The sequence below is a fragment of the Molossus molossus genome, unplaced genomic scaffold (assembly GCF_014108415.1).
Source record: "Molossus molossus isolate mMolMol1 unplaced genomic scaffold, mMolMol1.p scaffold_m16_p_14, whole genome shotgun sequence".
In the NCBI taxonomy this organism is placed as follows: Eukaryota; Metazoa; Chordata; class Mammalia; order Chiroptera; family Molossidae; genus Molossus; species Molossus molossus.
The window spans coordinates 56,916,467-56,938,193 of record NW_023425349.1 but is presented as its reverse complement, the minus strand read 5'-3'; the positions used below and the strand labels follow the sequence as shown (position 1 = coordinate 56,938,193).

The 21,727-nt window shown below is 34.8% G+C and overlaps 1 protein-coding gene across 12 annotated transcripts in view; it reads right to left on the bottom strand.

The window, feature by feature from the left end:
• The window catches only part of JAK2 (Janus kinase 2), a 98,779-nt gene that overhangs the window by 10,060 nt on the left and 66,992 nt on the right, over positions 1-21,727 (bottom strand). For 10 of the 12 annotated variants that reach the window (XM_036261226.1, XM_036261222.1, XM_036261217.1 and 7 more), the window contains 13 exons: positions 20,940-21,051; positions 19,086-19,272; positions 18,272-18,399; positions 15,316-15,450; positions 13,813-13,900; positions 10,382-10,509; positions 9,533-9,671; positions 6,085-6,236; positions 5,786-5,936; positions 4,427-4,563; positions 1,798-1,987; positions 1,105-1,229; positions 758-930 (listed from right to left, as the gene is read on the bottom strand). In XM_036261226.1, coding sequence (XP_036117119.1) covers positions 758-930; positions 1,105-1,229; positions 1,798-1,987; positions 4,427-4,563; positions 5,786-5,936; positions 6,085-6,236; positions 9,533-9,671; positions 10,382-10,509; positions 13,813-13,900; positions 15,316-15,450; positions 18,272-18,399; positions 19,086-19,272; positions 20,940-21,050 — 1,844 coding nt within the window. In that variant the 5' untranslated portion in view covers position 21,051. Of the gene's footprint in view, positions 1-757; positions 931-1,104; positions 1,230-1,762; positions 1,988-4,426; positions 4,564-5,785; positions 5,937-6,084; positions 6,237-9,532; positions 9,672-10,381; positions 10,510-13,812; positions 13,901-15,315; positions 15,451-18,271; positions 18,400-19,085; positions 19,273-20,939; positions 21,052-21,727 lie in introns of those variants that run through there. The other 2 variants (XR_004959498.1, XM_036261225.1) reach the window with 2 other exon arrangements.

The following is a 21,727-nucleotide window of genomic DNA, read 5'->3' as shown; positions in this document are numbered from 1 at the left end:
AGTGATCACTGTGATAAATCTAGTAACCATTTGTCACCATACAAAGTTATTATGATATCATTGACTATGTTCCTTATGCTGTACATTATATCCCTATGACTTATTTTATAACTGGAAGTTTGTACCACTTATTCCCTTTCACTCATCTCTCTAAGGACCCCAACACCTCTAGGGTGTCATGCTAAGTGCAATAAATCAGACAGAGAAGGACAAATACCCTATGATTTCACTTGATATAGTAGGTGGGATGTAAAAAACCTTGACCTTGAGTAAGCTACTTACTTACCCTGTCTACACTTCAGTTCCCTCATGCTTAAAATGACATACTAATACATATTCTCCAAGGGTTGTTATGAGCATTAAATGAGATAATCCAAGAAATACATTTAAATCCAATGTAAGTATATGATAAAATTTTGCTATGAGTATAAATATATAAATGACAGCCCAGCCAGTGTGGCTCAGTGGTTGAACGTTGACCCATGACCAAAAGGTCTCCAGTTTGATTCCCGGTCAGGGCACCTGCCCAGATTGTGGGCCAGATCCCCAGTGGGGTCATGCAGGAGGCGGCCAATCAATGTTCTTTCTCATTGATGTTTCTATCTCTCTCTCTCTGTCCCTTCCTCTCTCTCTAAAAATCAATAAAGAAAATTTTAATTAAAAAAATATATATAAATGACAAACTATCAATAATAGTAAAAATAATATTTGAAGTTTATGCTCTAAATTTTCATTTTATTTACTAAAATATACTCACCAGAATATAGGACTTTCACCAGGTTCTTTCACTTTGTAGTATTCTTTGTCTTGTGGCAAGACTTTGGTTAACCCAAAATCTCCAATTTTAACTCTGTTTTCATTCTCTACCAATATATTCCTTGTTGCCAGATCCCTGTGGATATACCTTTTTGTACCAAGATACTCCATACCCTACGGATAAAATAATATTTTTCTTTCAGCTGGTTTTGTAAACATAAACAACCTAAATGGTCTTGTCTATATATACACCTTTAATTATATAAAAAAACAACAACTAGAGAATTTTTTAGCAATTACTTCAACATGCCCACTTCATCTACAACAAATAATCAGAATATAAGGTACCTTGCATATTTGGGATGTATACTGCAGAAGTTTTTTATGATCGATTCGTTCTTTATGCTTTTGGAGATAGTCTCGTAAACTTCCATATGGTAAATATTCCATAATTAATCTTAGATTACGCCGGCCTTTTAAAATACAGATGGGAACATAATGCTATACTTTGCCATGTTTTACCAATGAAATATTAAAAAACAACCATACATAAATGATTCAAAGATATATCAAATCTGAGTCTAAGATGACAGAATGTGATTATGAATCAAAGGTGATATAGTAAAGAACACAGGCTTTTGGAATCAAAAAGTTTTAAAAATAGTTGTTTTAGTCTTCTGTAACCCTGTATACAAACCAAAATAAGCTGATGAGAAAACTTCCTTTCCCCTAATCTCGTATTGAACAAAAAGCATCTAATGTAAAATATAACGTTTTTAAAGAAAATGTGAGCAAAAACAATTTCTTTCTTTGAAAGTGATAATTGCCTGATAAGTGTAAGCAAGAGTGATAAGCACCATTTTCAGTGAAGAGAATGATTAAACAACTAGCCGAAGACTTCCTGTAGTTACAGTCCACCATCACCAAGCAGAGTCTCCAGTCTTCTCTCTCTGGGCACTGGTACAGTATAAGTCCACATCTTGTGTCAGTATATGTTTCAACATACCTTGAGTTCAAAATAGGTTTCAATGGGCAACATACCAGCACTGTAGCACACTCCCTTGTACTTCACAATGTTGTCATGCTGCAGGGACTTAAGGATTTCAATTTCCCTTTCAAAGTCTCTGAGGTGCTCTTCAGTACTGTGCTGGAGCTTTTTCACAGCCACCACCTCCCCAGTGTTGTCTTGTAAAGGGTCATACCGGCACATCTCAACACTCCCAAAATTACCCTAAACAGCACAGCAAATTAAGATAGAAGTCTCAGAATTCACACACGTCCCGAAACTTACATTAGGTTATTTTAGAACAAAAAAGGAAATAGTATTTCAACAGGTGGGTAGTAAACCTATATATTTAATTTCTTCAAAAGGAATTAAAAGCTGAAATACAAACAACTTCAAAAAAGCATTTAAACACAAATCATGAACATTAATTATTAAGACAACCCAAAAGACATGCTATCTATCACTAACTTCCTATCACTAAATTCCAGAAAGAACTTCCCTTTCTCACAGTACACCCTTTAATATCACCGTCAGTGAGCTGGATTGAGTAAGGGACTATTATGGGCTGAATATGCATAGGATAAAGCCCTAACCCCCAATATTAGTGTATTTGGAGACAGGGCTTGGGAAGAGACAATAAAGGATAAAAGAAGTCATAGGGTGAGGCTTTAATCTGATAGGGCTGGTGCCTTTATAAGAAGAGGAAGAGACACCAGAGTTCTGTCATGTGAGGACACAGCAAGAAAGTAGCCATAAGAAGGCCAAGAAGAGAGCCCTCACCAGCAACCAAACCCTGCCAGAACCTTGACTTCAGAATTTCCAGACTCTAGAACTATGAGAAATAAATATCTGATGTTTAAGCCACCAAGTCTAAGGTATTTTTTGATGGCAGCCTGAGCAGATTTATACAAAGTCTGATTTATTTGCTCAAGAAAGTAATTTTTAGCTTTTGGGGATATTCCTACTTTTTTTTTTTTTTTAAGGTAAGTCATTAAAGAAATCTGTTCTCTTTTTTATTAAAATTTATTATCTGTACAGAGTTGGTAAGTTGATATATAACATTTACAAATAAGTTTTGGGTATTAAAAAAAGTAGTATATTTTGGATAATTATGGCATTCTTAAAGAATAAAACAACAGTCCTGGCAGGTTTGGCTCAGCAGTTAGAGGGTTATCCTGTGGACCAAAGAATCGCACGTTCGATTCTGGTCAAGGCACATACTTCAGATGCGGTTCAGTCCCAGGCCCTGGTTGGGTCATGCGGGAAGCAACCAGTCGATGTGTGTCTCTCACATCTCTCTCTCTCTCTCTCTCACATCTCTCCCCCCCCAACCCCCAATCTATCTGAAGATAAAATAGAAAAATAACCTCGGGTGATGATTTAAAAAAAACAAAAAAAAACACAACATAGTCCTTGAGCTACAAGATTCTAAGTGACTATATTTTCAGTTATACAGTTGAAGCCAATTAAAAAAAAAACTTAGACCACATAAAAGCTCAAAGTTATTCTAATTATACAAGCCACACAACAAGTGATGAAATGTCTCTCCTGAGATTAGGTTAAAAAAACACCACCTTAGGTGTTTCTTCTCAGCTGCCATGTTATGATGCAGTCCTATGGAGAGGCCCATGTAAGTGAGCATAGTCCAGTCAACCTCTAGACTCTAAACAATCAGATTGTTTCTCCCTGAGATGATTAAAAAAGAAAATGAGTAGCAATACTTAATTTAGCCCTAGCCAGGTGACTCAGTTGGTTGGAGCATCGTCCCATCCACTGAAAGATATGGGTTCAGTTCCTGGTTGGGGCTCATATGAGAGGCAACTCTCTTTCTCTTCCTCTCTCTAAAATCAATAAACATATCTTTGGGTAAGGATTTTTTAAAAAGAAGCCCTGGCCAGCACTGCTCAGTGGTTAGAACATCAGCCCTTGCACCAGAGGGTTGCAGGTTTGATCCCCGGCCTTGGATGGGGCATGTGCAGGAGGCAATCAGTCCATGTTTCGCTCTCTCTCCTCTCTCCCCTCTATCTCTTTCCCCCAACCCCTCCCTTCCTCTTTCTCTAAAAAAAAAAAATCAATGTAAAAAATATCCTCAGGTGAAAATTACCAAAAACAAAAAATGGCTTAATTTAATTGTCCCTTTCTCTATTTCACAAATAAAGTGCCCTCTACCATGAAAGAGTCCCATGGCCAACTCAATTGGGGAAAATACTGCCTAATTTTCAAAGATGTTCAATGCACATTACATTTTAAGGGTTCTGAAAAGTTCTTCTTAAAGATAGCTGTTTAACACAGCACTTCTCAACATCTGATAACAAAACAAAACCCTTTTTTTCTGCTTAAAGTTTTGTGTAATGTGAACTTTAGAGAATTTCTAAAGCCTTTTTTCCCTAAATAAAAAGTTCTATGATTATAATTTAACTATTTAAAAAATTTCAGCCTGGCTGGCGTGTCACAGTGGACTGAGTGTTGTTCCATGGACTGAGAGGTACAGTTCGATTCCCAGTCAGGGCACATGCCTGGGTTGCAGGCTCGATCCCTAGTAGGGGGCATGCAGGGGGCATCGATGTTTCTTGCTCACGTTACTCTCTCTCTCTCTCTCTCCCTTCCTCTCTCTCTTTAAAAAGTCAATAAAAACATATTTTAAAAAAATTTCTGTCATCTTACTTTGCCAAGTTGCTGTAGAAATTTCAAGTGTCTCTCTTCAAACTGAGTAGGGTCTCGGTCTTCAAAAGCACCAGAAAACCCTAGGGCACCTATCCTCATATTTGGTAACATGTCATTCTCTGTTAATAGTTCATAATCTGCAGAAATAAAGAATATTACCACCATAAGCTGGAAAATACATTCTCTGGGTTAGATTAATATGTATTCAAACTGACCAAAAACATTAGAATGAGTTAGAAATACTAAATACAAATTAATACAGGGTAACACTAATAGTTTAGGTTATATTAATGGAGCCTTTAATTATTACCCATAATCTTACAGGTTTTCAAGAAAGATTTTTACAAAGAACAAATAATTACTTTACAAAACAGGTAGTTTTTATATTTATACCCTGGCCGGTTTGGCTCAGCAGTTAGAGCGTCGGTCAGTGGACCGGAGAGACCCGGGTTTGGTTCCCACTAAGGACATGTACCCTCTGTTGCGGTTTGTCCCCAGCCCTAGTTGGAGTTGTGTGAGTAGCAACCAGTCAATGTGTCTCTCTTATGTCAATGTCTCTCTCTCTCCCAATCCCCCCTCCCACTCTAAGATAAATGCAAAAATGTCCTCAGGTGAGGATTAAAAATAAGAATATATTCTGACTTTTGCTTGAAATTAGAGAGTAGTATTGGAACAGGAAATATCTGTGGGTCAAGACACATGCTAAACCTACATATTTTAAAGGAGAGGACAAACAAAAATAAATCTACCTCATGTTTAGAAAATCAATTATAAAATGTATGAAAACTAGTTTTTAAAAAACAAAGAGTTGCTTTTAAAAACTCAAACAAGACAAACTTCTGTAGTATATTACTCATCAAGTGGCAGATTAAAATGTAACTAAAGAAGAAAAAGCCTTGCCCTGGCCGGTTTGGCTCAGCGGTTAGAGCGTCGGCCTGCGGTCCCGAGAGACCCGGGTTTGGTTCCCGCTAAGGGCATGTACCTCGGTTGCAGTTTGTCCCCGGCCCTGGTTGGTCGTGCGGGTGGCAGCCACTCGATGTGTCCCTTTCACATCGATGTTTCTCTCTCTCTTCCTCTCTCCCCCTCCCACTCTACCTGAACAAAAAATGGAAAAATGTCCTCAGGTGAGGATAAAAAAAAAAGAAGAAAAAGCCTTTTTTTTTAAATGAAAAGATTGCTTAATCAAGGAGTCCAGAATACGTATAAAGTAGGAAAGTCATGTGACCATAAGAAATTCAGAAATTCTAGAAGATCAAAGAACTTATTGTAAGGGATTACACAGTTAGTAAAGATTTGTTCAATACAACAAAAATAGAAAGATAGCTGGAGAATCAGTAAGATTGCTCCATCAATACATACCTGGAGTAAACAAACTATTAAGATCTCGTATGATGGCTCTGAAAGAAGGTCTAAAATCTGGTTCATAATCCATACAATTATTAATAAGATTTGCTAATTCTGTCCACTTTGGTGCAGGAAGCTGGTGCCTATCTTCATAAAATTGTAGCTTCTATAATTAAAGAACCACACATTGAGAATTGCATAATGTCTTATCAACCTTCTTTTTAACATTAGATGGGCTAAAAAATATAAAATCATGTGAAAGAAACATAAAGGATCACAGAATTAATCTAACTCCACAGCCTATATAAACTTACTCTTTGAGAATCCAAAGCACTCAAAGGCTTATCTCCTCCACTGCAGATTTCCCACAAAGTGGTACCAAAACTCCATTTGTCTGTTGCCAAGTTTAAACTTTTAGGATTTTCAATGCATTCAGGTGGTACCCATGGTATTCTCTCCTGAAGAACTTTTAAAGATAGGAACACTGTATGGTTAAATAGTTCTCACAAGTAATTCTTTTATATGCAAATAATTTTCAAACGGTTTTGAATAATTATCTAATTCTTATCTCATCTTTAACAATGACAACAGAGATCCATAAAGACATAGTAATTTGCCCAAAGTCACACAATTTGTTAGTAGCACTAAGAGAATTAGAATCCTGTACAATAAATCCTGGATCAACTAAACTTCTTTCCAGTAAATCACTGATTTTCAACTGGTGTGCCATGAGAATTTTTAAAACATGCAATACCTGACTATTTAGTCAGGGGCAGTGACCTCTTTTCTCTCAGACTGTCAAATTAAAAAATAACAACAGCCAACACAACAATAGCCATCTAGTGAATGAATCAAAATTATACCTTTTTTTTCCAGATTGGCAAAAAACATATTTTTTGGTGTGCCACAGAATTTTAGTAATTAGATTAGTAATGCCATAGATGAAAAAGGTTGAAAATTGCTGCATTAAATCAGTGTCTCTCTACCCCTTCCTATTAAAATTCTGCATTTAAAAAAACATTTTTTTCCCCATAAAATTTGCCTCTTGATATTTTTTGTATTTCCTTACAATGTGTAAGCAGTAAAGATAACGTTAGCATCATTTGAATCTGTCTTAAATAGCAGTGGTAGTGCTATTTTGTGGGTGAAAAAATAAGGGCCAATAGGCAGATGGATGGCTAAATTATACCAAGATATTCTGGGTACAGAATCAATATATATAGGTTCTGCTCAGATCATGAAATTTTCCCTCCAAAAGGGTATTCAGAAAATAGCATATTAACTGCACCTTCTGGTATTCTGGCATAAAGATACATAAGAATGAAGGATAATCTGCTGTATTTTTTGGTATATTCAAAGAGTACATGTACCTTTCTCATTCACCATATGAATATATTTTCTCTTTCTTCACCTCCCATTCCAAAGGGTAAAATTTCACTGAGTACTGGGTCCAAGATTCTACAACATTTTCTGCCTTATAATCTATCTTCACTGTCAGATGAGCCATGAAGTTTAAGTACTATGGGCTCAAACAGGATAGCATGCATCAATACACAAAAAAAGTTGGTCAATTTTGATTCTAAATTTAGAACATTCTATTAGAGAAATTAGCTAAGATAATGAAATACAATTACATTATTTGGACCAAAATAACTCCTCTCAACTATTTAACTAAAATTTTCATTTAAATTAAATGGGTTAAAAACGCATAAGGAAGGTTATTTTATTTTTAAAAAGGTTTTAAAAGTCAGAATTAGCTGAATAATTAAACTAAATAAGATCTCAAAGTACATAAACATATCTTCTCAAATTTTTATTTAGTAACTAAGGAAAGAAAAATTTAGAAAATTTACTTGTGGTTCATAGAATGATATTTGAAATTTTCACTTAGAAAATGGATAAAATCTGCCCTTCCATACATAATTAGGAATTAAAACTGTTTTTTAAAAGTATGGATAAAGTAATAAAACAAAGGTCATTTGACACAGGTAAGAGAAGTACGCGTCTAAAGCACATCCCAGTATTAAGAGGAATACAGTAGATGACAAACGAAGGACACATTAATTAATACCAAAGAAACAGTGGGTAAAACTGGCTAAGTCCTCCAAAAAATGTCAATTTAGATACACTGCACATCAAAATAAACTCCAGTTCAATGAGAATAAGATGTAAACAAAGAACATAAAATATCTAGAAAAACATTATGTGAATATTTGATCTGTGTATTGAAAAGAACTTTCAAAGCATAAAAGCAATGGAAGAAATTATAGAGAAAATTATCAACAAATTTTAGTATTTAAACAATCTTAATGTTAAAAAAATTAAAAGGTAAATCAGAATTGTAAAGAATTTGACACAAAATGAGAAAGGTTAATATTACTCCATGAAGAATACACAGGGATCAATAAAAAGTTCACTAAGACCCGCAGAGAAAAATGAACCAAAGATGTTAAGAAAAAGTGCAGTAAAAAGCAAATACAAACATACAATAAATTTATGAAAAACTCTTCAGTGTCATGAATAATCACAGAACAGCAAAGCAAAACAGTGAGATGTGATTTTCATCTATGAAATTAAGAGTGCTCCAAAGCTTGAAAGCCATCTGAGGTCAGTTGAATACCACTTTTTCAGAGAGCTCCCTGATGACTTGATTCGAGAGCCTTAAAAATGTTCCCATCCCTGGATCCAGCAATTACACTGTAAGGATCTATTTTAAGAAAATATTTAGGAAGAGCCAAGATTTTTGCGTATTATCATAGTCTCTAAATAAATAAATAAATATGAAGAAAATCTGACCTTCCATACATAATTAGGGGTTAAAACTGTTTTTAAAAATCATCTACAGTACTGTGGCCCCTGAGAAAGATGCCTACTAAGAAGGGCTCCTGATGGCTAATTGAGCTCAAATTAAAATAAACAAAAAACAAGAACAGAGTCTAGCAGCCAAGTCTACACAAGGGCCTCTCATGCAAACTGCACTTTAGGGAAAAGCCGGAACTGTGTTTCTGCCATCTAAGCCAACCCTTATAAAGGAGTTCCTGAAATCCTATTTCAACCAACAGAACTTGGGCTTTCCCCATCCAACTGGAGCTGCTCAGCTGCAACCAATAAGAGCGGTTCTATTCTGACCAATCAGGACAGTGCCTTTTGGACTAATCAAACTGTGAGGATTTGTAGTATTCATTTACATGAGGACAGACCAATCAGGGACCAGGGGCAGGAACTTCTATTTATATAAGCCAGCTCTTCTCTGACTCTGGAGACACTTTCCCTTTCCACCAAAGGCTGGAAACTACATTTCGCTGGCTTCTCAATGGGGCAGAAGGGAGCAGCCCAGCACAGTGCAAAGCAGACTGGCAAAAAGCAGAGCAGACCATCAAGGAGCAAAGAGGGCTGTCTAGCCAGACAGGGGTCTGGCCCTAGGGTTGCTTCACAGCCATGATGTTTTCACAGCCATGCTATATCACAATTAAGCTATTTTGTACTGAATAAAATTGCCTTTTCACCACACCCCAATTTGGGGATTCCTGTTGGCAATGAATTAGCACCAATGACCATCAGCTGACACCCTAGTAACAGGTTTACAAAAACAAATGGACAGAAAGACGATATAACTATAACTTTAGATTTCTAAAAATGGTAGGTACATTTTATTATTAATCAAGACTATCTCAATAAAATAGTTTTAAAAAATTAACAGGTTTTTATGCAACCCTCCAAGTAAAACTTTATAAAGTTAAATATGATTCCTGTAGAACTTACTGTCCTTTGGCAAAACTGTAACACTAATACCAGGATCACTAAGTTTGATGAAAGGAGGATTTCCTGTCTTCCTGTCTTCTTCTCTGATAAGTAGAATATTTTTGGCACACACATTCCCATGAATAAGGGTTTTTTCTTCCTATTAGAGTAAAATATACATACATTCAAATATGAATCCACAAATATATGAGCACTTAATATGTCTTAGGCCTCAAAATGGATTTAAAGAATAAAAATAAGACAGTATTAATTAATAAACATTAATTTGGAGGTATGCTTTGAAATAATAAAAGAAAATTTTATGGCAACACTGTGCTTTCTGTTTTACATTTTAAATGACACAATAACCTATACCCATAATAAAACAAATACATTAAAACCACCCAATGCCACTTCACTTTCTAAAGTTGAGATTTTAAGTAGTATCTATTTCTAAGTGTTGCTGAAGTGACAAAACTATTTCTTTTAAAAGTGATTTTCATAAACATTTGCCTAAAATAATACCTTTCATAAAATAACACAGATTATTTTAAATAACTCAACATCCATTTACAGATTTATTTCTTATTCCCAGGTTAAGATCCTTTCTACATTGCTTCATAAGATAAAACAAACTCCTAATAAAAGAATATACTGCCGTGGCCTGGTGGCTCAGTTGGTAAGAGCATCATCCTGTATACCAAAAGGTTGTGGGTTTAATTCCTAGTCAGGGTACATACCTAGATTGCGGGTTCGATCCCCAATTGGGTGAGTACAAGAGGCAACCAATGTTTTTCTCTCACTCTCTCTCAAATCAATATATCCTTGAGTGAGGATTTAAAAAAAAAAAAGAATATACTAATTACTTACTAGAAAATGCATGGCCCATGCCAATTGTTTAGCCACTTCAAGTTTCCATAATATATTTATAGAATTTTTATTCTTTTTCAAATATGTATCTAGTGATCCAAATTTCACAAACTCCTGAACCAGAATATCTGCATCAAAATATAATAATGATAAGGCTCAAGTACACATACAATAGAAAATATAATTTTAAACTTGTATAAATATATTTATAGTTATATGTGGGTATTATAGGAAAAGAGATTAAACTACATAAAATTCACTTGTTTAAAGAAAGCTAAACAGCTATATACCATTTAGGGGGTTAGTTTACTTACAACAGCAAGAAGTAGAAATCTAAACAATTTTATATATATAATATTATACATAATTATGAATTACATATATATGTAATATATAACAATACACATAACATATTGTATAATGCTATTATATATTTATATATACATGACATGTAATATATATGTATATACATAAATATAACGTGTGTGTGTGTGTATGAAATGTTACTTCAGCATACCTTATGTATCATTACTGAATTAGGGCTGTTTTTTTAAAACAAATAAAAATTTCTCACATAAGTAATTTTTCTTCCATGAAACTATTTACATTCAAAACTTCCTGAATTTCTTCTTTCGCACACAAAAATTAATAAGAATTTCATGTCTATTCTATTGGAGGCATAAAGGATAATCTGAGTTTGAACTGCATCCATTCCTTTAATTTATGCTGTAAAAAAATCAGTGATTTTCATTGCTTTATCTTTAAAACAATTTTTTAAAAATACTATTAAGATATATTTTGCCAGAGAAACAAGTATTGCTCTTAAAAACAGTGCTGACTGCCTTTAAGACACAGTAAAAATTCCCAACCCTGTTAATATTGACTTAGTTCCTGAAAGCCAAGACTGTTTCTACATAAATGCATGTTATTTAATAAAGTAATTAACTAGGTTTAGGGTTTATTTATATTCATCTAGTAATAATTTGTAATAGAATAAAAAGTTCTCGATTTTAAATTTGAATTAATTGTGGTTATTTTGCTTCTTTTACAAAGCATAAATAGTGCTGTTTTCAAAATTAAATAGTGAAAAACTAAGATACAAAATAAAAACAACAAAAATTCAAGAATTGTAAGTACGTTATCATGATATATATTTTTAAAGAAATTCTGACTTCAGCCCCGGCCAGTCTGGCTCAGCAGTTAGAGCGTTGGCCTGCGGTCCAGAGAGACCCGGGTTCGGTTCCCGCCAAGGGCACGTACCTTAGTTGCAGTTTGTCCCCGACCCTGGTTGGGTTGTGCATGCAGGAGGCAGCCACTCAATGAGTCCCTTTCACAGTGATGTCTCTCTCTCTCTCTCTCTCTCTCTCTCTCTCTTTTCCTCCCACTCTATCTGAACAAAAAATGAAAAAATGTCCTTGGGTGAGGATAAAAAAGAAATTCTGACTTCACATAGTAATCCATGTTAGTTCATGACTCAGTGAGTTATTAAGTGCATATACTTCAAACATGCCTAAGTGTCGTGTATTTGCTTTAAAATGCATACTGTATATCTAATCTCAAATTGTTATTCTGCTTGATTTAATATTAAAATGACTTAGTTTTCATTTGATAGGTAACAACTGTTGGTGACAAAAGTTGCCTTTGGATTTTGCTGGGTAACAAAAACAAGTTAAATTAATAGATAATTTGAAGAACAATCCACATAACAATAATTAAAAATTGACTAATGTTACCCCAATAAATTTAATTAAAAGAAATTGCCCGCAGCTAAATTTGTCAGGGAAAGTGTCAGAGGAAAGAGAGAGAGAGAGAAAGAGAGGGAGGGAGGGAGGAAGGGAGGAAGGGAGGAAGGGAGGAAGGGAGGAAGGAAGGAAATCTAGGAGTTACAATGAACAGGAGCTTAATAAAACCTTTTTATGTGGCATTTAAGACCTACTATGTTTCATAGGTACATATATAGATTGTCATATGTCCTCTTATTTTGTCATAAAAGAAAAAATTACCCATTAAACTGACATGACATCAATTATATCACAACTTCTAAATTTCAGATATTTTTAAATGTGAAAAAGTGCATACAGAAACAATAAGTACAAAAGCAAGTGTAAAATTGGGATTATATGCTCTAAGTGTATTCTTTCTTTTCCCCGAGTGAAAAATCATGAGAAACATCAATAAATAAAAGAGATAAATACAGAGCCACTCTCTTTTGTGGTGATGGGGCAGAACTCTCCACTATTTTATTAACCCCCTGAAATACCTGAGGAACTTCCAGAAAATGTATTTGAAAGCCACTGCCTTTGAAAAGACTATCAATTTTCAAATATATGAAGCAATGTTATATAAGTATGGGTGCATATCTAATCCATATTACTAATAGGAAAATGGGGAATTACATAAAGTTTCTGAATGTAAACCTTGTGAGTTTTATGAACAGTTTAAATTTAGACAGAATATATCTAATATCAACATTTAATCATTTCAGTCAGTTTCATTAAAAAAAGGTCTAACCCTGGCCAGTTTAGCTCAGCGGTTAGAGCATCGGCCTGCAGACCAGAGATGTCTGGGTTCGTTCCCACTAAGGGCACGTGCTTCAGTTGCAGTTTGTCCCCAGCCCTGGTTGGGGTTGTGTGGGTGGCAACCACTCGATATGTCTCTCTCACATTGATGTTTCTCTCTCTCTTAAATAAAAAAAAAAAATAGGTCTAGCCCTGGCCAGTGTGGCTCAGTTGGCTGGGTGTCATCCTGTGCACAGAAAGGTTGCCAATTCAATTCATGGTCAGGGCACATGCCCGTGTTGTGGGCTCAATCCACAGTAGGAGGCATGCAGAAGGCAGCCAATCGATGTTGCACTCTCACATCAATGTTACTCTCTCTCTAAAAATCAATATATTATTTTTAAAAATCAGTCTACAGTGTATATGCTTTGGCTTTATAATTCCAAATAAATGGGTACTATAGTGAAATGGCCAGTTATCCCAATGTTATATTAACCAGCCATAATCTACAGGGTTGGGCAAAAGTAGGTTTACAGTTGTTTATATGGAAAATAATTAACAAATAATAATACAAGAATAAACTCTGTCTTGCATACTCACAACTGTAAACCTACTTTTGCCCCACCCTGTATATTGTTGGGGTATTAGTACACATTGTTCACTGTAATACACTTTATTGTTTTAGCATGTTAACATAAGCCATATTAACTATTTTCTGCATTTCAATTTCATTCATTTGCTTCCTTTTTTAGAAGACCTAACCAAATAGTTCTACAACATTTTGGTTTCAAGAATATTTAATTCCTATTAAACTATGGTTTATATTGATACATAACTATGATCCTGAAATTGAATTTTCTATATAATTCAAACAAAAATGGATGTACTGAGAAATGCTTAACATTAATATAAAGAAGCCAGAGATTTACTTACTCTCCTCTCCACAGACACATACTCCATAATTTAAAACCAGATGCTTGTGAGAAAGCTGGCTCATCATACTTGCTGCTTCAAAGAAAGACTAAGGAAAAGAAAACCATACAAAAAATGCAAAAGAATTATTATTTGTGCCTATAAGTATTCACAGTTCAGAAAGGTACTCTTTGACATAAGATAAACAAACTTTCTCCTATTCTCAGCAGAACTATATAGATAAGGCTACAATGTGGTTTGGTCCCCTTTCAGCAGTTCTCAACCTGTGGGTCGCGACCTCTTTGCAAGTCAACGGCCCTTTCACAGGGGTCGCCTAAGACATAACAGTGGCAAAATTAGTTATGAAGTAGCAACAAAAATAATTTTATGGTTGGGGGTCACCACAACATGAGGAACTGTATTAAAGGGTCACAGCATTAGGAAGGTTGAAAACCACTGCCTTATATGGTCTTGCAATGTCATCAGCCTAAATGCTAGAGTTCACTCAGAGGAAACCCCTCAATAAAGCTGAACTAGGGATAGCAATGAAAATGAAAGAGAGCAAGAGTGGTATCGGGCAACATGAATGATGGAAGATAAACAGGCTTAGACCCATGGCACCTAGAGTAGAAGACAGAGGTACAAACAGAAGTAGACACCAAGATAGTAATATGGGACTGAAGTAAATGGATGGGAGCTTCAAATAACACTTCCTAAAGAATTAAGAATAATTTCTGTGCAGATAAAATATCATGACAACTATGTTGGGAGATTAGCATGGTATTAACATCACTCTAACTCAATTACACTTTGACTAGAACTTCTGGCTATGGTTGTTGAGACTCACATTCATCAACACTTGATGGTAACTGGGTTTCTGTGGGCTGGTATATTTGGAATCCATATTTTACCCTAAATGTTCCTTAGTACGAACTTTCTCTTTTTTTTTTTTTCTTAAATGATTTTTAGAGAACGTGGAAGGGAGAGGGAGAGGGAAAGGGGAGAGAGAGACAGACAGACAGACATCGATGTGAGAATAAAACAGCAGTAGGCTGCCTCATGCACACCCCCTACCAGGGATTAAGCCTGCAGTCAGGGCATGTGCCCTGACCAGGAATCAAACCGGCAACCCTTCAGTGCACAGGACAACACTCAACAATCTGAGTCACACCAGTCAGGGCTAACTCTCTCTTGTTTTTTTTAAGTAGATGAAATTGTGAAGGAAATCTGTGTAACCCATAAAGCTCTAGGAACCAACTTTGCAAACCACTGCCTTAGTATATGCAGAGACATAATAATGCTCATAACACAATGCTAAATGTAATTAGTTTGGAAATATTATTATAAAAAATATTCTATAGTTTTCTGTAACCACAGTAGAAGGCATCCTGAGAAAGGTCCTTGATAGATATACTTTTTAAAGTTACAATTTTGAAAAACTGCAAACATGAATGTGTTGTGTGCATATGAGACCACATCTTTAAATATTGTAAACTACATGAACTACACAAAGAACATACGCACCTCTGAATAGTTTCTATGTGCTTTATCCAGAACTTTTAAAAGAACTTCTGTTTCATGCAGTTGACCATAGTCTCCTACTTCTCTTCTTACACCTTTAAAAATTTTTGTAAAAGTGCCTTGGCCAAGGCTTTCATTCTTTAAAAGAAAGAAAGAAAAGAGTGAGTCAAGATGGATGAAGATGTCCAAATTAGGAAGTATGTTCAATGACAAAGAGTTAAAAAAAAAATCCATGAGCAAATATTTCCCTTACAAACTAAATGCAGATTTAAGACTCCAAATTAATTATGTTTCCTTGCACCATAATAGAAGACAAGAAAACAAGGATTAATGAAAAAGCACATTTTGGTTCTACCTAGTTCTTAAGTCCCTCTGAATTAGCTATAATTATCACTTATTTACAGTGGCAGTGTTTTACCTACATTTATTTACATGCGAATATTTGTTGTTGTTGTTTGCCTTTCCTAATAGTGCAGTAGAAAGGCAGTGCAGTATGGTCTGTGGTGGTAGAATATCTGACTTGTTCCAAATTACCTACCACCTTCTAGTTGTGTGACCCTGTACAGGCAATTTAATTTCTCTCTGCTGCAGCTGTCTTGGTTTCATCATTGGAGAAATGGGAATAACTACTTTTCCATAGACTGTTATGAATAATAAGTGAATAATACATGAAAGCACTTAGTACAGTCCATAACATATAGTAAATGCTCAATAATTAGCTATTACTAATATTACTAGTATTGCTTGCATATCCTTACAGGGTAATTGTTGAAACCCTGAACTCTGAAGCAGGGCTGCCTATGTTCAAACTGAAACTCTGCTATTATTAGTTTTGTACTGTTAGGTTACCTGGAGACTCTTTGCTCCCCATTATTCACCTGAGGATTCATATCTTTATAATTCATGATAATTATATCTACTGTCTCTCTTTTTTTTTTTTTATCCTCACCCGAGGATATTTTTCCATTTTTTGTACAGATAGAGTGGGAGGGAGAGTGAGGAAGGGAGAGAGAGAGAGAAACATCGATGTGAAGGGACACATCGAGTGGCTGCCACCCGCATGACCAACCAGGGCCGGGGACAAACTGCAACTGAAGTACGTGCCCTTAGCGGGAACCGAACCCGGGTCTCTCCAGACCGCAGGCCGACGCTCTAACTGCTGAGCCAAACTGGCCAGGGCTATCTACTGTCTCTTTATGGAACTCGGGTATCAGTTGATCTTACTCTTTCTCATTCTGCTCACTATGTTCCTTAATATCTCTCTCATAATTTCCATTTCTTTCTCCCTATCTACTATATCTGAATAATTTTCAGATCTGTCTTCCAACTTACTAATTACCTCCTCAATGATAAATAATCTGCTTATTAGCCTGTCCATTCTGTTTTAATGTCAATGAGTATATTTTTCATATCTATATTTTTCTTCTCTAAATATTTTGGTCTTTTTTCCCACGTTTTCAACTCCTTTTATATCTTTAAAAATATGTATGCATTTTATAATCTCTTTCTAGAAAGTCTGTTATATAAAATACTTTTTATGTTTGTTGGTCTGCTGACTCTTGCTTACTCTTGGATTATTTCTTTGAATTTTTTCAATTAAAAGCTCATGTTTGAAGTCATTTCATCTGTGGGGTCCTAGGTGACCTAGGTCAAGAGTATGTTCTTCCAAAAAGATGTTGTTTCTGCTTCTGCCAAGCACCACAGAGTATAACTAGGGGAGTATAATTTTTTATTTTAATTTATTAGCTTAGGGTTTCTCAGATCATGCAGGTGGTATAAAGAAACCCAAACTCAAAAGCCTATGATTACAAATTCTCAGGAGACACTTTTTTCCTAAGAGCCCAACTAAAACAACACTCCTCTTCCCCTTTTGCTAGTGGGTGAATTTTTCACAATCCACATACTGTTTTACTGAGAATGCATTTATTTGAAGGTCCTGGCTTTATTCAGAGAAGGCCTCGCTTTTAACTCCTGGTCTTCTGTAGGCCTTAAAACTTGGCCCTGCGTTTAGATCTTAATCCCTTTAATTAGTGAGACTAATCCCAACCCCCAACACTAGCCAAAACATGAGCTCTTATGTACTACTTTGTTTTCAGTTTCTTCTTTATTTATTTATTTTTTTAATCCTCACTCGAGGACATTTTTCCATTTTTTGTTCAGATAGAGCGGGAGGGAGAGAGAGGAAGAGAGAGAGAGAGAAACATCGATGTGAAGGGACACATCGAGTGGCTGCCACCCGCACGATCAACCAGGGCCGGGGACAAACTGCAACCGAGGTACATGCCCTTAGCGGGAACCGAACCCGGGGTCTCTGTACTGCAGGCCGACACTCCAACCGCTGAGCCAAACCGGCCAGGGCATCTTCTTTATTTTTAACCACTTGAACTTCCCTTACTTTCTCTATACCTTGAGAATTAAGATAGAGGTCTTTTGTATAAGAATATTTTTTATTTTTAATTTAAGATTTACAAAAAAACTTTTTTAATCCTGCAAAAAATACAATTCCCTTCTTTTTTTTTTTTATCCTCACCCGAGGACATTTTTCCATTTTTTGTTCAGAGCGGGAGGGAGAGAGAGGAAGAGAGAGAGAGAGAAACATCAACATGAAAGGGATACATCAGGTGGCTGCCACCCACACAACCCAGCCAGGGCCGGGGACAAACTGCAACCAAGGTACTTGCCCTTAGCGGGAACTGAACCCAGGTCTCTCTCGACCACAGGCCGACACTCTAACCGCTGAGCCAAACTGGCCAGTGCCCCTTATTAAACGAATTAATTTTACTAATTTCTAACTCGTTTGGTATTACACTTTCACAAGAAATAAAAATATTTAAACTGCAATAAAATTTTAACAATATAGGTTATAATAAAATAGTTCCAAATTTTACATGAATGAAAATGGGAAACAGTTGTTATTTTAAAAGGACAAAAAGACAATAATTAGCATCTAATGACTTACAAATACTAAATCTTCATTTCTGATTTTGTGAAACACCATTTGGTTCACATTATTATGCCTCTGTAATGTTGGTGAGGTTGGTACATCAGAAACACTATTCGTTCTGAAAACTAGAAGGTTTGATTTATCTGTAAAAAATAATAATGATGATGAAAAACATATATAATCAAAACATACTGAGGATATAAACTGCTCCAAAAGGGGTAAAATAAAATGTGTTCCAAATATAAGGAATGCTTAACAACTTCTTACTGTTCACTTTATTCCATAGAAAATTATTTTAGTAGTTTACTCATTGAATTTTAATGTATTCTATCTAGCCAGTTATTTCAAATATTCAAAGTTATAATCTCTTCCTTAACTAATATAAATTTTCAGGAATTTAATAATTTTTATAATCATATTATTTCATGAGATTTCCAACCTTACTGTTTTTATTTTAAAAGTATAGAAATTGAAATTCTAAAAGAATACGAAAGTTTTCACTTAGAGCCACATATGTGAATTTGGAAGTGAGGTCTTTCTTTCACTTTAATAAGTAAGTGACTGATTTATATTCAGCATTATTATTTTTAAATATCATTTTAGAATTATGGAACTTTATATCACTTCTAGAAAATCCAAACCAAACTGAACAATCCTATTTGAGGATCTATCTATAAAAGAATCCTATTTGAGGATTTATTTATAAAATTAATTTGTTTTTAAAGCTGCTTCTTTCATATTTCTTTTTAAATCAATATACTGAAGATATCACTCACTATATACACAAGCCATGACCCATACTTTTAAAATAACTAGAAAAGTATTTTACCTTTTGGCTTTGGGGGACAGCATTTTGTAAACTGGAAAATTATATTGTCTGAGCGAACAGTTTCCATCTGGTAGCAATTCAAAAGATCTTTAAGATTACTGAAGTTCTTCTTAGTCCCATTGAGGTTATATTCTCCATTCTCATTTTTTGTAATCAAACAGTGCTTATATTCAATGACATTTTCTCGCTATATACATTTAATTATAAAGAGAGGGAGGGAAAATCACAATGAACACCATAATGACTATTTTGACAAAAAGGACTTCACAAAAATAACCAAGATATTTAGATATTTGAATCATGAATCTTAATGTAGTATCAGTTTAGGGTGATAGAAGTGCTTGATTCCTCAAAAAGGAATGTATTGTATAGCCTACAGAAATAGCTTAAGAGTTGACTTTATTAAAAAAAAAAAGAAATGATAATTAATAATAACACCATCCTTAACAGTTTTCCATCATTTATAAGATAAAGTCCATTACTAATTTAGTGTATAATAAGGCGTTCCCTGAGCAGGCTTCTGCTCCCATCTCTAATCTCAACTTCTGCCACTCCTAAAATACAGCATATGTTCTAGCTATATTAAAGTGACTCAAAATATTCCAAGCAAGTGCTATGCTATTTCATGCCTTGATAACTGTATAAGCTCTCTCTCCACCTATAAATGTGTATCTTCTTCTGAGCAATGGACTTTTATTCATTCTTAAAACTCAGTTCAAGTACCACTTTCTGTGAGGTCCTCCCTACAACTCTCTCCACATTCCACAAGCAAAGGTGATTACCCATTCCACTGTGTGACTACTGTATTTGTAAAATTGTATTTGTGTATTTGTATAATTGTTTTTATGGACAATAAATCCACTCTACATATGCTAAATATAAGATAATTATATTTTATAGAACTTAAAATAACTGAATAATAAAATCCTTACTTTATTCTTAAAAAGCAAGATAAATTTTGGAACCTGATATAAAGTTTCTCAAGATTTATACCATGAAACTGCCTTATAAGTGATAGTATCTTTTTAGGTAATTTTAGATAGTAAACAATCTTAGGTGACATCCAAATAATCTGTATTAACAGTGAGGTTTCATTGTAATTTTATGCTTAAAACCACATTAAGATTGTTATTCTTAATATTGAAAAACCACTATTTAGCCCTGGTTGGGCTACTCAGTCAGTTGGAGCACCATCCCATATACCAAAAGGTTAAGGGTTTGATTCCCAGTCAGGGCACATATCTAGGTTTTGGGTTTGACACCCCGTCAGGGTGCAAATGGGAGGCAACCGATTGATGTTTCTCTCTCACATCAATGATTTTCTCTCTCCCCCTTTCGTTCTCTTTAAAATCAATTAATAAAATATATCCTCGGGTGAGGATTTAAAAAAAAATTTAAAAAGAAAAACCACTAGCTGAAAGTTTAATAATGTTTGCTCTTTGCTATTACCCTATTTCACTCAAATCTTGTAACCATTACTAGTAAAAGGAAAGTTTGGTTCTGATTTATTTTGTTCTATATGTTTTGGTAAAGGTTTGCATTTTTCTGAAAAAAGAGACTTGATGCAATTTGACACGCTTGTGACACCCAAACATCAAAAAAATAAAGTAAAATAAATTCCACATTAAAAGACAGAAGGTCAGTATATATTACTTTATATTTTTATATAAATCCTAGGAATTGTGTTTTATTATATATGCACAATCCCTAGGTACATTAAACATTATTATGTTAGTTATACTGGGAGCTATAATTCAGAGTATTAAGAAGGAAATATATATGGTAGATAAACATGAAGGGGAAATTATATAGACTAAATAAAGATGTTACTGTTAATTAATATGACATACTAACCTCAACAGCAAACGTCAAAAAATATTTGTTAAACTCCTTAGGACTGCATCGCAGTACATAGAGTCCAGTCTGATTACCTGCTTTCTTCAGTTTACTTATGGCAAAATCCATTCTAAAGGTAAAGAAGTAATGTGAATGATAACATAGCAATATGTCATCTAAACAATCAAAAGTCAAATCTAAAACTCAGAATTTTTAGAAGTCTCCTCTACTTCATAAATTTATCAATAATCTTATATGGAAAAATACTGAAAGTTCAAACCAATTCAAGGCACAATTATATTGCTTTAAAAACAAATAAGGTATTACAAGACACACAAAATCACAAAAAATAATTCATTCATTTGAATTTTCTGCCTTCTAATTGCAAACTTAGTATTTTAAAAACCATACTCACACCCTGGCCGGTTTGGCTCAGTGGTTAGAGCATCGGCCTGTGGTCCAGAGAGACCCAGGTTCAGTTCCCGCTAAGGGCACATACCTTGGTTGCGGTTTGTCCCCGGCCCTGGTTGGGTCGTGCGGGTGGCAGCCACTCGATGTGTCCCTTTCACATCAATGTTTTTTTCTCTCTCTCTCTTCCTCCCACTCTATCTGAACAAAAAATGGGAAAAATGTCCTCAGGTGAGGATAAAAAAAAATAATAATAATAAAAAACCATACTCACTCTCATAAAACTTCATTTAACTATGCAAACAATATATTATAAAATACTTGTGTCTTCTACCATAGCAATTTCTAATAAAAATATTTATGTGCATTATTTTAATATAATACCAAAGTCTAGTTGA